Below are 17,889 nucleotides of genomic sequence, written 5' to 3' on the forward strand. Positions count from 1 at the left end.
CTGTTATCTACAGACTGCGGGAACTACGTCCGTGGGAGCGTTGCTCCTGTGTTGCCAGGTGCCGAATAAGCAGTAACTCACAGCGCGCTGACGCGCCCGCTGTGCTGGTAGGGTCCTGGTAGCTGCTGGCTCTGGCTGCGGGGGATAGTATGTGAAATGGCGACCCTCCACTTCCACCAACGGCCGTTTCACCTCCTGCTGAGGCTTCTTCAGGGTGTGTGAAGAAGCCTCAGCAGGAGGTGAAACGGCCGTTGGTGGAAGTGGAGGGTCGCCATTTCACATACTATCCCCCGCAGCCAGAGCCAGCAGCTACCAGGACCCTACCAGCACAGCGGGCGCGTCAGCGCGCTGTGAGTTACTGCTTATTCGGCACCTGGCAACACAGGAGCAACGCTCCCACGGACGTAGTTCCCGCAGTCTGTAGATAACAGCCGCCCGGGTCCTCCGGGCACAACGAGCGCACCAGCGCGCTCAGAGGTATTTGCACACATACTGATCCCTGCTAAGGGACAGCGGCACTGTGAACTCTCAGGCAACCGCTCATCCCAGCATCAGGGCATCACCTGTAACCTTATAACGCGGACATAGCAGCAGCTTTTTGAAAGTCTGCTTCACTAAATTAACAGTATCTGGAGATATTTACTGCGTACACACCAGGAGATATTCAATTGGTTTGCATATTTAAAACTCCTAGAAAATCTGCTCCATTAAATTAACAGTACCTGGAGATAATTACTTCGTATACATTGGGTGTTTAATTAACCGGCTTGCATATTTAAAACTCCTATGCTGTGTCTGTATCCAGTGGCAACCTAGGTGTTAATTAATGAATCTGCATTGGTCACTGTGAACTCTCAGGGAACCGCTCATTCCAGCATCAGGGCATCACCTGTAACCTTATAACGCGGACATAGCAGCAGCTTTTTGAAAGTCTGCTTCACTAAATTAATAGTACCTGGAGATATTTACTGCGTACACACTAGGAGATATTCAATTGGTTTGCATATTTAAAACTCCTAGAAAGTCTGCTCCATTAAATCAACAGTACCTGGAGAAATTTACTGCGTATACATTGGGTGTTAATTAACCGGCTTGCATATTTAAAACTCCTATGCTGTGTCTGTATCCAGTGGCAACCTAGGTGTTAATTAATGAATATGCATGTATAAACCCTTATGTTATGTTTTCTCTTGAGTAACAAACAGCTATAAACGCTGCACCCAAGAGTCTTTGGCCCACTGTGATCATACCATTTGTTTCAACTCGCTATAAAATTGTATCCAGCTGTTACCCATATGTAGCGCATTTAAACGCTCAAAAAATACACTGTTTCTGTGATCTCCAACGTTTAAACGTCTATGCTGTGTCTGTATCCAGTGGCAACCTAGGTGCTAATTAATGAATCTGCATATATAAACTCCTATGTTGCGTTTTCTCTTGAGTAACAAACAGCTATAAACGCTGTACACAAGAGCCTTTGACTCACTGTGATCATACCATTTGTCTTAATCTGCTATAAAATTGTATCTAGCAGTAACTCATATGTAGCGCATCTAAACGCTTTAAAAATACAATGTTTCTGTGACCTCCAACGTTTAATAGCAGTGTATCACCCGGAACAGTATTTGGACTGTCTGGGCAAATGTTATCTCAGAAGTGTAGTTGTATCCATGAACCCATGTCAGAAGGTAAACTGTACTACTCCGGGGTATTATGGATACAGTCATAATTATTATGCAGTACAAGTAAACGCTTATTTCCCTGTTATCTCCAGCATATAACTACAGCCGCATAGCTTATATTTTATACGCACACTGCTTGGAACTGTATTAAGACAGTTTCGATCTATAATTAGATTCATAACCACTCCGTGTAGACAACAGCCAGTTACATAAAATATCCAAAGAACAAGTGGTTCTCTAATCCATATACTTACCTGTAACTCATTTTCGAGTTTCTCATTTACTTACTCCTTTCTGTCTTGGCTGGTCTCTAAACTGTAGGCAGCACTCACCCCCCACCTCTGTGGTCAGCCACAAGGGGAGGACAGCAACGTGCCACACCAGCACTTTCTTTCATCTATTTTCTCAGGGTCGCTTACCCAGTCTCTACCCCTCAGTATCTCCCTGTACTGGAAAATCTCTTTTCAACAGGGAGACGCGGGAGAGAATTGGACAACAGCACCCTTATCTATTGGCTCCCTATTTAGGAACCCCCCTGCTGTGCACACAGGCCCGCTCACCCGCAATACCCCAAAGGGCCCACCTAATTTAAACTGGTGGCAGCCTGCCAGGCATGTTCGAAAACATTTTCTGAGGAAGGGAGACCTCCTCGGATAACATGTATTAATTTCCAGTCTGGTTATAAGGTATATAAAGCTGGGCAGCAGCCGCCTGTCACGCAAGGGCCCATACAGAGCCAATCACCACTTTTTCGAGACCTGGAGGGGAGGTGCTCCCCCACAATACCTAGAAAGCCCACACGATCTATATTGGTGGTAGCTGACCACAGGATTCGAGGGACCTGCCAGTCAGGAAGGGTGACCTTCTGTGAACTGACCAGATCCCACTACCTGTCTGTTGAAGGTATATAAAGTCGGTTTGGGAACACCTCACATCACCCCCACAGGAATCCTCAGATCACCCACTTATTCTTGCATCTTTCTTCCCTCATCAGAACCCTACCTCTTAGATTCCTAGGGATAGCTTACAATTAGCTGGCCATCCTAGGCTGAGATCCACCAGAATCCAGCTTACGGGCTGCACTAGTGGGACACCAACAGATTAGCGGATACCAGAATTTGGGTGAACATAAAGAAGCACCCTTATAGTATCGATTAAACTGATATCCCAGATCTGTATTTGGCGAAACTTCACTACTGACGGGATATTTATATTTATATTTGTATAAGGATTGACAAACGGTGTACGTATCTGCCCTCTGTGGCAATCACTAAGTATCTTACGACGGAAATTGTTAAATACCGTATCGTGCACCGCATTTCTTCTTCCTTTTTTATGTTATTTATGTATGTGTGTCTAGTTCAAGTTACATGTTTGTCCAGTAATCTTTTTTAAGTAATACATTATTAAAAGTTATATTTTAAGAAACCCATTTTTCACTAGGAGAATGAGGGGAATTCCTCATGAACTCCCCCAGCCTCCTGTACATTGTGTAAACTAGATCAATTATTCACGGTTATTCTACTACCAGAGACATTGTTTCTCCATCTATGTACCCAACAGGTTAAACCTAGTGTAACCCTTTCCCATCCTATATAAAAAAAAAAAAAAAAAAAAAAAAAATTTTGACCATTCCGGATACGCAGGGATTGTCCTGCGCTATCAATTACTAAAGAGTGCCCCGAAAAACAGAGAGTCTTTTTCTTCTTTCTTTTGTCTAACTATAACCACTCTCTTGGGTGCACCTCCACGTCTCCAAACTAAAGGAAAACGTTGTTTCCGACAACACATCCTCTATTGTGGAACATCTATCTACCTTAAGGTCAAGGTATATACCTAGTTACTAAACCTTACTGTAAATCCCAACCTGTGCACCGGTCGCCATTTCCACTTCCCCTTTTCCCTTCTAAAAGCGATTTTTTGAAGTCTGTCTGGAATCTGTGTTGGATGCCGACTCGCTCCAGTAAGTCTCCAGCCCCCATCGGTTGGGCTGTCGACGTTGTCGGTTGGTTCTTCGATAGTTTCTAGTAGAGCCGAAGGTCCACACATACACTTTTTGTTCAAGATAGTCTCAATTTACGTTTTCAAATTAGCTTTTTTTTAAAAGCAACTAGTTCCTTCTTGAAAGAGATAATTCATTTCTAGATCACTTCCTACAACCATGTGTACAAAGACTCCCCACTTATATACAAGACCCCACGGACCATCTCAACAAGATTCAAGACTTCGGCGATCCCATTCCCAACATATGGCTGTGCTCTCTAGATATCAGCAGCCTGTTCACGAGCATCCCCCACAATTAGGGACAGTTGGCTATCACGCAACTTTTGGAGGAGGATATCAATTACTCAGGTCCACCAGCCACCCTCTTCAACTGACTGTTAGAACTTACGCTGACACGTAATTTCTTTTTATTCAACAATGAATTCTTCCAGCAGTGAACAGGGTGTGCCATCCTGTGGCACCCTCGTTTGCTAATGTATACATGCATTATGTTGAACAAGATCTCTTTCTCCAGTCCGGTTTTGCACCTAACATTCAATTCTATATTCGATATTTAGATGATGTACTGTTATTCTGGACTGGGACAGAACCAGCATTCACTGCTATGATGGATGAAATTAATCAACGAGACTGCCCCATCAAATTTACCTACAGTATGAACCAGTCCTCCATTCATTACCTAGATGTCAATATCTCGATTGCAGACAATGGCATTGTTACATCCATCTTTTCAAAACCTACAGAACGCAATACCCTTCTAAGTGCTCAGAGTTATCATCCACCAGCTCTGAAAAAAGGTCTCCCCTTTTCACAACTGATTAGGGTGAAAATAATTACTATTGATGAAGACTGACTAACTCAGGACTTGGATAAAATGACAGACAGATTTATAGAAAGATTTATAGAAAGATTTATAGATTTATAGATTCCCCTAAAATTTTGGATGCTGCTAGAACCAAGGTTAATCTGCTGCCACGCTCCAAGTTATTACAAAAAAAAGTATTCTACCAACAAGAATTTACAAGATCGAATTGGTTGGGTAAGAGTTATAGCCATGCTGATAAGGCATCTCTAAATTCTCCAAGGCATTATGGCCTGTGATCCAGAGGATCTCAAGAAATTGAAAAAATCTACGTTGATGGCCTGTTACAAATGGGGACGCAACCTGAGAGATTGGGTTGTTCGCACTGACATCTCTAAGAGACGTCCACCTAATACACAAAAAAGAGCTGGTGGCTGTTATAAATGCGTCATTTACATGACCTGTATTGGCATGTTTAACACCAAGGTGTTCTTCCACCCACAAATGGGATACAAAATTCCCATTAAACACCCATTGCCGATCTGTGTAGGGCAATATGTACTCAAAAAGTCCGGATGGTCTTCCCAACATAACATAAGCCGCATGGGCATTTAATAAGATAGATGACATCTGTACCAGCACACGTCATCTATCTGATTAAATGCCCATGCGGCATCTGATTAAATGCCCAAGCGGCCTATTCACTCTGCATGCTTTCTGCCCCTAGCAGGGTGTGTTGTGACATGGCCCATGGTGCAAAGCTGTTAGGTTGCAAGGGTGCAGGTGGAGGGGGAAGAGGAGGATAGGAGGAGAAAGAGGACTACTTTGTCCATTCTCTTTACCTGCTGCCTCATGTCCTGACCATCCCTGCCATGCTTACTTCTTGCCTCAGGTCTCCTTACCTGCACCTTATGTCACGTATGTCTCCCCCTCCCTCTAGATTGCAAGCTCCTTAGAGCAGGGCCCTCCTCCCTCCTGTTCTCACAGCACTCTTCTTGTATTTCAACTACAGCTCTCTTACTCATCTACAAACTATACCTGCATCTATTCTCATTCACTTCCTTATATCTCAGCTGTATTGTGTACTAAGAATTGTGCTTTAATTGTGTTATGTCCTGTGTACCCTGAACTGTTCTAATGTGTTCTATATGGACGGTGCTGGCTGGTGCAATCACCATGTGGTGCCGCTGATTGGTTGCCTGGGTACTGCACAGCTCAGTAATTATGTTCCCTGTGTCCGCGTCCCTCATTAGAGTACATCTAGTATATATATATATATATATATATATATATATATATATATATATATATATATCTGTACTGTTACTGGCTACCTAGCTAGCTGTGCAATCACCATGTGGCACTGATAAATGGCTGCCTGGGTACTTCACAGCTTGGTAGATAAAATCCGCATGTTCGTGTCCCTTATTAGAATGCGTCTCGTGCATTGTTATTTTTAATGTCTGTAAAGCACCTTGAGTCCTGTTGGAGAAGGTGCGCTATATAAATAAAACGTACTTACTAAAACTTACTTATACACAAGAAGAAAAAAGATGACTCTCTTTGTCGGGGCACAACTTGTAAAATCTATTAGTCTTTAATGATATGCATTAAAAGTAGTAACCTACACTCACAGTCACAATTCCTGTCACTATTGTCACCGTTCATGGGAAAGAGAAGAGGGGTTGCCAAAACAATATTTTTATAATTTTTATATGCACAGTTATTTATTAAAAGTGAAAGGGTACAATAAGTGGTACCAAAGATTAGTACCACATTTTGTAATTGTGTCAGCAAGGATCAAGAATGATCTCAATGTTGGGATATTCTCCCATGAGGCATAGGGATAGCCTGACTGAATTTTATTAAGCGTTTGTAAGCTTCATGATTTCTGCTTTCAGCACCAAACATGCCCCCTCCATGACGGTCGTGCCTGTCCCTGGACGCGCGTTTCGCCTGTGAGCTTGTTCACCAGTGCTGGAAGCAGAAATCATAAAGCTTACAAACGCTAAGTAGAAATGTTGGGCAGCTATCTTTGCCATATTATGCTGTAATGATTTTTGAACCCTGCATTTGCATAGGGCTGCAGACCTGTAAATATCATGCTTAAATTGTAGATTTCAAAACCTAGCAAATGTAGAGGGCTGGATATTTCTACTTGATTTGAGATAGCTAGTAATATATTAATTATCTGTATGATACAAATTGTGGGGAATAAGGGGCAGACTTAAAAGTGTTTAATTTGAATATATTAATAGAACAATACATACCACCTACTATAACTCCCTATTTAGGGATTGAACTTTTCTATACCTAAGGGACTCTCATTGCGTTCAGTACCAGATTAATCCCCTGCGCTGGTTATACCAACAGGGGTGATACTGGGCCTGGACCTCAACAGCAGATCCCTATTCATCTTTCTTCTACTGATCTCAAAACTTGGTCTCAGCTATTATCACTCCCTCATTTGGTCTGTTCACTGTCTTAATGACACACGGCCAGAAGTAGGAATGATTTGAGATCCAATGAGATCAGCTATTTTCACTATTCTTATGTCTGTCTCTTCCTAAGCTCCTCAGATACCTAGATAGCACCATACAACTATTTGCAATTGTGCTCATGAAATACCGAAGAACTATATGCTGTTGTAACCCTTCCGTGACAGTCACCTGATTACTATCCACGATATTTCGCCGCATTTTAATCATTATTTTTCCACGTGTGTATACACACACATATTCTATTTATATTTTTCTTACACTGTTGTCACTTTGATAAAATTGGGGCAGGCTATCCCAATGCCTCATGGGAGAATATCCCAACATTGAGACAATTCTTGATCCTGGCTGACACAATTACAAAATTTGGTACTAATCGTTGGTACCACTTATTGTACCCTTTCACTTTTAATAAATAACTGTGCATATAAAAATTATAAAAATATTGTTTTGGCAACCCCTCTTCTCTGTCCCATGAACGGTGACAATAGTGACAGGAATTTTGACGGTGACTGTAGGTTCCTACTTTTAATGTATATCATTAAAGACTAATAGATTTTATAAGTTGTGCCCCGACAAAGAGAGTCATCTTTTTTCTTCTTGTGTGTGAGTGTACTAGTTTATGACTAGTGGGAGTACCAGGCAGGTCCACTTATTTTGTGTATCTTGGTTTAAGATGTGGAACAATTAAGCAAGAGTCTGTGCTAGTCTCCCCTTCTTCCCCAGAGTAAAACTTACTTATGTTGGGAAGACCATCAGAACTTTTCGAGAACATATTGCCCTACACAGATCGGCAATCAAAGCTGCTCTAAACAACAAAGAGAACGACCAGCGCTACTAATGTCGGCAACTTGTGTAAGTATGTGTATAGGCAGCGCCACTATTGTCGGCACCTGGTGTGGGCACGTGTATAGGCAGCGCTACTGCTGTCGGCAACTGGTGTGGGCACATGTATAGGCAGCACTACTGCTGTCGGCAACTGGTGTGGGCACTTGTATAGGCAGTGCTGCTGCTGTCGGCAACTGGTATGGGCATATGGTTACACAGTGCTACTAATGTCGGCAACTGGTGTGGGCATATGGTTACACAGTGCTACTAATGTCGGCAACTGGTGTGAGCATTATGCATAAGCAGAGCAACTACATTTGGCAACTTGTGTGGGCATTATGAATAAGCCATGCTACAAATGTGGACATATGCAGGAGTACTCGGGACATTATGTGTAGCATAATGTGTGTCAATGACATATGGGCATTATGGTGCATGGCATAGTTTGTAAGGGGAATTATGGTGTGTGGCATAATGTGTAATAGGCATTATGGTGTGCTGCATATTGTGTAAGGGGCATCATGATGTGTGGCATAATGTATCATTTGCATTACTGTGTGTGGTATAATGTGTAATGGACATTGAGGTGTGAAGCATAATGTGTTATGGGGATTACGGTGTAATTGGTATTTATATATTACCATGCCCCTTCCCCATGAAGCCACGCTCCTACATTTTTGCATGCGCCTACAGTGCAAACTCTCCCTGTTTTTTAACTCATGGCACCAAAATGGCTTGTTACAGCTGTGTAAGGTGAATAATATTGTGCTATTGTGTGGTGTCATTTGGCGTAGGAGTACTATTGTGTGGCCATTCCCCTTCCTTGTGAGATCACACGTTTTTCTTTCCGTGTGCACTGTCCCTTTGTAAAGCTTGGCTGGGTGCAAATTTATAGATTGCAGGAGGGCGCCGAACCCGCTAGCACCGGCCCTGGGAGCACATTCACATGCAGAGATTTATGCTAAGCGATTTTGCTAAGCAATTTAGTTCAAGCAAAAAAGGCCGGGTAGTGGTTCAGAATGAGAGATTGCAATCAGTATCTTTCATTCTGTACACACAGAGATTTGCAGTCACTTGCTAAGCAATTTGACTAGATTTTGACTGCATGCACTGATTTAATTAGCAAGAGATAATAAATCTCTTGGGGCATCCACATGGAGAGATCTGTGCTTAATTTCGAAGCAATCTAGTCTGATTGCTTAAAAAACAGCATAAAATCACTCCGTGTGTAGAAAGGCAGAACAACTTCTTCCATCTTACTTGATAAGTATTAGATACTGATATGTATTAGATTGCTTGGGATTTCTAAGGAACCTTGGTAGTTACAGTACACAGGTCAAGAGTATGTGAATGTTGGCCTGTTTAGTGTACATCTTTACATCATTATAAAATACAGTATATATTTTCAATAGACTCCTAAATCACTCTTCTAATAATTTATGTTAAAACTTATTCATGTTACTTAGTTTGACCATTCATAAAATCATAATAATTGCTCCCAACAAATAAAATTTTAATTACAGGGGTATTTGCTGATGTAACATGTGTGGCTTTCAGTAACTGATACAATGATTTATATATTGTTAACAGATCTAGACAACCTACTATTCAACAGCTCCAAGGTAAACACATTCTTCCATATCTATTTCCTGTTATCTTAACCATTAATTTTACTATTCCTTAGAAATCACAGTATAGTATGTAAAAATACAATATACGACCACAAACATGGTTACTAACCTCAATATCGTTATACTTAAATTTTTTTATAAACCTGTTACAGATTTGGGTGAATCAGAAGAATGGACCAGAAATTACTAGATGAGATGTGCAACTCATTAATGTTCAAGCATAAAGACGTGTACTTTCTCAAAAATTTGAGCGCACCAGAAGCCGTGGATGCTATAGAACATATGGAATTTAGAGACAGTGATGTTTGTCTGGTCACCTATCCAAAATCTGGTAAGATTGTTATTCTAACATTACTTTAGGGTTTTACTTTTTTTTATTATTATATTTTTATTAGAATAAAGTAATAATGGTTCACATACGGTACAGTGATCTTGACAATTAAGCATGTGGCAGAGAGAACACGAAGTAGTGCGTAAACATAATTTGTGAAAAGGCACATTATGATCATAAAAGAAAAAACATCCACAAGACATGACCATATGCATTAGGTAACAGTCAAATATTGATGTAGCATAGGACATTGAGCTTATGTCATATAAACATAAAATGTTATGCACAATATTTGGACGTGAAGCGTGGTAAGGTCTAAATAAGGAATATCTCAACAGGATAACACATAAAAACAATCAAGTATTGAGGGCAAATCATCGAGCAACTGGATTAAAAAGGAGGGTGTCCCCTTTCCAAAGTAGCCAAGTTATACCAAGTGGTAAGCCGGACTGCCTGTCTGACACAGTCTTTTTCATGAATGGGAAGGGAGTGTACATATGGCAGCCAAGTATTAAAGAATTTTGGTGCCCTGGATTCTGGATCAAGTAGACATTCGATCCAGTCCATCTGAAACAAGTATTTTAATCTCGGGAGCATGAGTTGCAGAGGGATAGAATCGGAGTGAATCCACTGGGAAAGAATAGTTTTTTAAGTGGCAGCTGCAATTTAACTAAAAGGCATTTATTGCCTCGAGTGAGGGATGTGTGCGTGTCTTGTGCGTGCGTGTATGTTCCAGAGCGCCCAGGAGGGTGTCATGGTGAAGGGTATCTTTAAGACATTATTAACATAGCCGTGAACCTCTAACCAGTATGATTGTATTGTGTCACACGACCATATGCAATGATAGATATCCGCCTCTGGGGATCGGCATTTAAAGCAATTAGAGCTATCCGCTATACCCATCAGAAATCTATGTTTGGGCGTGTAGTAAGCCCTATGTAGGATTTTAAACTGCATTTCGGCATAGGATGACGATACAAGTGATGGATAGGATTGGGATCTCTGGGAAGACCGCATTCCAATGTGTCAGCCCCTTTTTAACTTTGGTTAGGTCTAAGGTGGTGCGTATATGGCAATAGAGAGTAGAAGTAGGTATCTGTTCATCCTTTCGATAAACAATCATGAGGTCAAAAGCCCTATCCGAACCTTCCATGTACAGTTTCGGGACATTCTTAGTCAAATAACTCCGAACCTGGAAATAAGCAAATAAGGGGATCTGCAACTGAGGGTAGCAGTCTTTCAGCTGGGAAAAATGTATCTGTATGTATTTATCTAAAAATTTAAATAAGGAGCGTAATCCCCGGAGATACCAAGCAAAGAAAATAGGGTCTGGGCTCCCCCCTCCCTGGATAGGGTTTTATTTTTATTGATTTACAAGGATACAAAGAGAATCGGTCATGTTAGCATATCCGGTTTTTCCTTCTCTTAAATGCTGTTTATTCTTATTTTCTTACCACAAATTTCTTAAAAATCCACCTCAATATGTCAGCTATAGCAGGGATAGGGCTGGATTAAGAGCCTAATGGGCCTGGAGCTGAAAATGCTCAAGAGCCTGTTATGAGAAGTGGAGGAGCTGAGGTTAATGCTATTTAGGGATGTAGAACCATACAGGATTAATTAAATGTTACTACTTATGATTTATGGCTATCTACATGGCCAGCTGGTGTTTGTCTGGTGATCATCATGGTGGCCTGGAGTTACAGCTCCATCTGCTCCATTGTCAATTTGGCCCTGAGCAGTGGAAGCAAAATGCTTTCTGATGACTGCTACGGGCTGCTCTTGGGCAGTATTGAGGTTTTTTTTCTATCCTGGTGCCCAGGTACCCGGCGTCTGTTTTCAGAGGCATTCCCTGTCCCGTTGATGCATTTTGTGGCTGCATCAGTGATGCCATCCGCACAATGCATCATTTGGACCTTGAAAACCTTGAAAGATGAACGCGGTGGATGCTGAGGGCACACATGGGGACCAGGTGAGTATGGAAAAACAAAAGATATTTCAAAATCTGGAATAATCCCCTATCCGAAATGCTACTGGTCCCAAGCACTTTGGAAAAGGGATACTTAACCTTTGTGTGTGTGTATATTTGTGTATGTGTGTATATATATATATATATATATATATATATATATATATATATATATATATATATATATAATTATATTATATCAACGTTATTGAAACAATTAGAAGAATTCATATTACAAACATTTATAATTTACAATGCATGTGGTTCCTGGTAATACATGTGGTTCCTGGTAATACATGTGGTTCCTGGTCTCACCAGCGCTTGTTTCTGCAACTAAAAGCATAACTGTATAGGGCTCAATGTGAAAAATGTAAAATATTGTAATTGACTAGAGTACCAGACCCACATTAAGTGGCAATTTATGACACAAAGCAAGTCTTGTTTCTAATTAGGGAAGTTTCCTCCAATTTCGTTGTTTTTTTTCATGTGACATTTACATTAAATTTGTGCTCTTTAGGACAAAAAGATGTTACACAATTAATTGATATAATATTGCAGTATGACTGTCATACCTCTGACCTCTTCCATGCAATAGTAGCCACTTCCAGAGATGGAGACGACTTAGTATTATGCCATGGGTGGAATTTATTAAATAAACGGCTATATTATAGAACAGATTTTGCATCTTATTTCGAATACGTGCTGACATTGGACACCTGTAGATTTATTTCAATACTTATGTCATTGTTGGGTGGTACTATATTTATGGGTCTAGTGCACTCCGATAATATTTTCATTGTAGTCTATTCTGCTGTCCTTCACTAACCGGAGGGATTTATTGGAGGTGCTGCTTATTAATTATTAGCGCAATACGGGAATTATGCTAGTTCATGCTGAAAAATAGCACTGGTTGTGAATGTTGTGTGTGCAGGTGTTATTGTTTGCACAGTTATATAGGCACACACCAGTGGGTGACTCAAGCTATGGACAGTTGTTCTTACTTGTTGTATAAACACATGGATCACAGCTTCAGCATAATATGGTTCTATATTGCTCACCAGTCAGTGAATGTATGCTGCTAACTAGTAAAAGCTTCAGGTCCTCCCGGAGCTAAGTGGGAGACTTGTATCTTCATCGTGCTACTTCTCATATATTGTAGCTAATGAGACATACTTTTCTTTGCAAAGGAACAATTTGGACACAAAATATCCTCTGTCTGATTTTCAAAGAAAGTCAAGGGACCGTAGAAGACAATGTTGACAACATGGCTAAAGCTCCATGGCTTGAATTTAGTTTATACAACACTAATTTTGACAGCCGTCCTTCTCTCCGTCTCTTCTCATCACATCTACCTTATTATCTGATGCCCAAAGGTGCCAGGAACCGGAGAGGAAAGGTAGGTACACCCTTGAATGTAAACTCTTACGAGCAGGGCCCTCTTACCTAATGTACTTTTCCTTCTCATACTTAAACCATCTTTGACGGCACCGAAACTTACAGTATATGGAATATAATGGGAAATGCCACCTGGCCAAATTGACCTATATTACCTTTTGCTTTATCCGCAGATAGTGTAATGACATAGCTCACTTCAATATGCCTTCCCCTGCACAAACTTCTCTGGCTATATGCAGAGAAAGCAGTGCCGAGACACAGCCAGTGTGATCAGCTATGTGTCTTGTATGGTCACACAAGCTGATCACTGTGTGGTAAATAAAAACTACAGCCAGGGACTGGTAATTGGCGCTCTGCTGAGGGCTACTGGTCACCAAGTCCTGCTGCACTGCTGCATGAGCCCAGATGCAGTAAAGTGGTGCTGCAAAGTGTCAGTTTAATTTACAGCACTGAGTGTCATACATCAGAAGAGGATCTGATGGCTGGAGGTGATAGTGGAGTACTGATCACTGGCCTTAGCCTTAAGGTACGTATATGCAACAGTAGGGGGTCGTAGCACACAGAGGAGTAGTCACGATGAGGGGATTCCCAGCAGTGGCAATGGTGGTGGCACATGCGCAGCACAGATTCAGGGTATTTTTGCTAATAACCATAAAAATTCCTGAGAGTAATATACCAATTAACAAAAAAGAAATACAAAATAAACTTATATTGGCATGAGAAACCACTTTCAGATTTTTATATAGGGTGAGGCAAAAAAAGAAAACCTTTCCAGATTTTAATGGTCAACAGTCTAGTCATGGTAAATACTAGTCAAAATGTTAGTACATAGGGGGATTTCAATTGTACTGATTTTGGTCAAAAACACATTGGATCTGGGATAAGTTTCTGAATCCATGTGTTTTCACGATCGTAGCCAATAAAATGAATTTTGATTTACCTGCCTCTGGGCAGGTGAAATAAATTCCCCAGTAGTGCCGGTTGTTGGGGATAATTAAACCCCTGGATGGAATCAATTAGCCATGGTTATTTACCACAAATGGCTTATTTATAATAGATACAGAGTGTGCTGTGCGCATGGGCCTCTGAGATGGTAGAGCATATGCTGCACCCATTACTTGAATACTTACTCCTGTCGGAGTCCCTCATTGATGGCAGCGGCAATATAGAAATAACCAAGAAAATGCTTCAGTAGCCATTTCCCCAGCATTTTGCATATGCGCAGCAGAGAAATCGACAAGAAAATGATCACTGCACCATTTTTCTGGAGCTGTGCACAAGCGCATTAGATGCGGAGCCCTCTGCTGCTCAGACTCTACTGCACTATTGTCAGAGGAGGGGGTCAGGTGTAGAAGACTGCATATGGGCCTCCTCTCCTAAAATGCCCCTATTCACTACAGCTAACGGAATTCCTCACATAATCTAAAAGATCATATCATACAGTTTACTTGCAATTGGTTTTTAATATATGTTTGTTTATTGGCATATAGCATAATTAATAATAGTTTTTGTTTAATGTTTGTAGACCTCAGCTTTAAGATGTCATGTTGGCTGTGAATAGGACTTTATTGATGCTTATAACGATTATTTTCCACCCAGTAATGAAAATTCAGCTTGTTATCATAACCAGACAAGTGAGCTCTGCCAAGAAATTCCAGAACTAATGTGAAACTTCACAAATCGACAACAAATGTGTATCACAAATGAAGGCCACCATATGGAGGATAACATAATCAAAACCACTGGAACATAAACTGTATTCCATTCACTTTTAGATCACAGATTTACACCTGAATAGCATTCATCACGCCTTTTGTTCACCTTTCAAATATGGTGGTTGCTTGTTTGTGGTGTTTTTTTTTATATTATTTTTGCCCTACCCTATACTGTATATGTCATTAAGAGATGACTAAAAGTCTCCATATGAATTAGAGTAGAAGATATCAAATGCCTAATGTGTGATAGAGGCTAACAAAATACAAATATCTTGTTGGTTCAGTTGTGTTTTACCATAAAATAAAAATATAACTTCAAATGACATTTTCTTTTATGTATTTATAAAGTGACTACAAAATGGCTTCAGGAGACAATTCTATTAATTACACCCATTAGTGAAGGGCAGGGCCGGTGCTAGGGTGTTCGGCACCTCCCTGCAAACTATAAATTTGCGCCCTCCCATATTTGACATAGATAGAGGCGCATGCTGAAGGCACACAATAAAAAAAGGGTGTATAATGCCCGTAGTAGCAGCACCTCTTATACACATAATGTACCCAGTAGCAGCAATGCTGTAACTAGACATTTTCGTGAACTGTGCCAAAGAAAGAATTAGTGCCCCAAACACAAACCGTGCGCGCCAAAGACACGTAAACTTAAGGGTGTCACTTCCTGGGAAAGGGCCGTGTCCACATAATAGTACCACATGTACTGCACATTACACCACATGTTACTCAACACACGTTACTCACTTTACACCACTTATACACATTGCACCAGCTAGGCACACTGCACCAGGTAAAGCCCCTTAGATGTACTGTGCCAGGTAGTGCCCCTTGGACACACTGCACCAGGTAGAGCCCCTTAGACACACTGTGGGAAATTTACTAAGATGGGAGTTCTATTTCAAATGGGATGTTGCTATGGACAGACAATCAAATACGATGTATTATCTTCTAGATGTCGTAAAATAAATAAGACATAGATTTTGATTGGTTGCCCACAGCAACATCACATGTGAAACAGAACTCCCATCTTAGTAAATTTTGTCCACTGTGCCAGGTTACGCACACCGTAATGCCTATTACACTTTATACCACCCATCGTAATGTCCGTTACACATGATACCACACACTGTAATGCCTATTACACATAAAATCCACCAATTGTAATGTCCATGACACATGATACCACACACTAATGCCTATTACACATTATACCACCAATTGTAATGTCCATTACACATGATATTACCTATTACATATTATACCGCACACTGTTATACCTGTTATAGATCATGCCACATAAGTGCCGCTTACCGATATGCTCGTTGCCAGGAGTTATATGGTCATTGCCAGGGATTCTTTGCTCATTCCCAGGTGGTTACATGCTCGTTATCATAGGAGGTTACATGCTTGGCATAGGGGATTACTGTACATGCTGATTGCCACAGTGCAGTTACATGTTTGTTGCCCAGGGGGAATTACATGCTTGTTGGCCAGGAGGGATTACAAACTCATGCAGAGGGTGATTACATGCTCTTTGCCTCAGTGGATTACATGCTTGTGGCCCAGGGGGGATAACATGCTTATTCACAGGAGCTTTAGAGGCACAGTGCTAACGCTTCTGGTGCCAGCACTCTGGGTAGCAATGGGCACCCTGACAGACGCTAGAAATACAGGGGGACTATTAGTATCTGCCACCTGTAAGGCTGCATCAAGTTTTGGAGGGTTGCAGGGTCTCTGTATGTGGACAGAGACACTGAGGCATCGTCCTCCCCACTCATTTATCCCAGCTAATTTTTTTTATTATTATTTTTGTAAACTGCATGCATCAGGGATCCAGTGAGGGATAGCTGAAGGAGGGGAGCAACTCAATGTCACCCCAAGTGGCTCTGCCCACTGTAATAGTTCCACCTATAATTTGCCCTTCCCTCACCCCAAACACCACATACACACACTCTCTATTACCTTATAATTCTGGCTGGCAGCTCGTCCTGTGCTTACACAGCCTTGCTCCTTCAATGTAGCTCCGCCCCCGGAGTTCCGTGTAGCCACGCCCCCTTTCAGGTCCTGTTCGGCTTTACTTTTAACATAGGTGAAGGGACATTCATCCTGCCGCTGCTGCTGCCTGTCAGATAGTGTGACAGGCGCCGCAGCCGGCAGCAACAGCAGCCATCAGCGGGGATGCACAGTAGATAGAGCGCCTCTCTTGCCCGGCGCCTCCCTGCTGTGCATCCTTTGCTGAGCGGGTAGCGCCGGCTCTGGTGAAGGGAAAAGTAACTCCAGATTTTCTACTACAGACATGTGCAGAGAGTAACATTTTTATAGCATAACACACTATCAAATGTCACCTTTCAATAATAAGTATTTAAACATTTTTTTTTAAATACAGTAGATTTTGAAATAACATTATGCTTCTCTTCTTAGATTATTTATGTGCTAAGAAACCCAAGAGATATTGTGGTGTCATTTTATCACTTCCACAAAATTTTTATCAATATGCAACATGTGTCAATCCCTTGGGAATCATTCTTTGAGCTGTTTATGTCAGGACAAGGTACCGTGCAATTTATAATATGCTTACTCTGCAAACAATCATTAAATATAAGCAGCAATGTAAAGTAATGTTACTTAAATAACTAAGGGGGTCTTAGAAGGACAAAACCATGTGCACTGCAGGTGCGGCAGATGTTACTTGTGCAGAGAGAAATAGATTTGGGTGGGGTGTTACTTCAAAGTGAGATCTATATTGCAGTGTAAAAATAAAGCAGCCAGTATTTACCCTGCACAGAAACAAAATAACTCACCTAAATCTCTCTTCACATTTTACTTCTGCCCCACCTGCAGTGCACATGGTTTTGTCCATCTAATAAGGATTTTGTCAGAAAGAGTGAACTAGAATAAGGCCCTAAGAGACAATAGTATATCTTGCAGGCTTTAAAACTTTTCCTTTACAGTTACTTGATAAGTTTTGTCATTGGTGTAATCTGCAAATTGGTTTATTCTGTCTTTTTTGGGATACTGCACAGTTTTT

At 41.2% G+C, this 17,889-nt stretch overlaps 1 protein-coding gene across 4 annotated transcripts in view; it reads left to right on the top strand.

Annotated features, from left to right (window-relative positions):
- The window catches only part of LOC146063924 (amine sulfotransferase-like), a 76,596-nt gene that overhangs the window by 29,492 nt on the left and 29,215 nt on the right, over positions 1-17,889 (top strand). For 2 of the 4 annotated variants that reach the window (XM_083176843.1, XM_083176842.1), the window contains exons 2-6: positions 7,713-7,841; positions 9,405-9,436; positions 9,598-9,776; positions 12,930-13,138; positions 17,283-17,412. In XM_083176843.1, the coding sequence (XP_083032969.1) occupies positions 9,617-9,776; positions 12,930-13,138; positions 17,283-17,412 (499 nt within the window). In that variant the 5' untranslated portion in view covers positions 7,713-7,841; positions 9,405-9,436; positions 9,598-9,616. The remainder of the gene's footprint in view (positions 1-7,712; positions 7,842-9,404; positions 9,437-9,597; positions 9,777-12,929; positions 13,139-17,282; positions 17,413-17,889) is intronic. The other 2 variants (XM_083176844.1, XM_083176840.1) reach the window with 1 other exon arrangement.

Source organism: Crinia signifera, chromosome 3 (assembly GCF_055691185.1).
Source record: "Crinia signifera chromosome 3, ASM5569118v1, whole genome shotgun sequence".
NCBI lineage: Eukaryota > Metazoa > Chordata > Amphibia > Anura > Myobatrachidae > Crinia > Crinia signifera.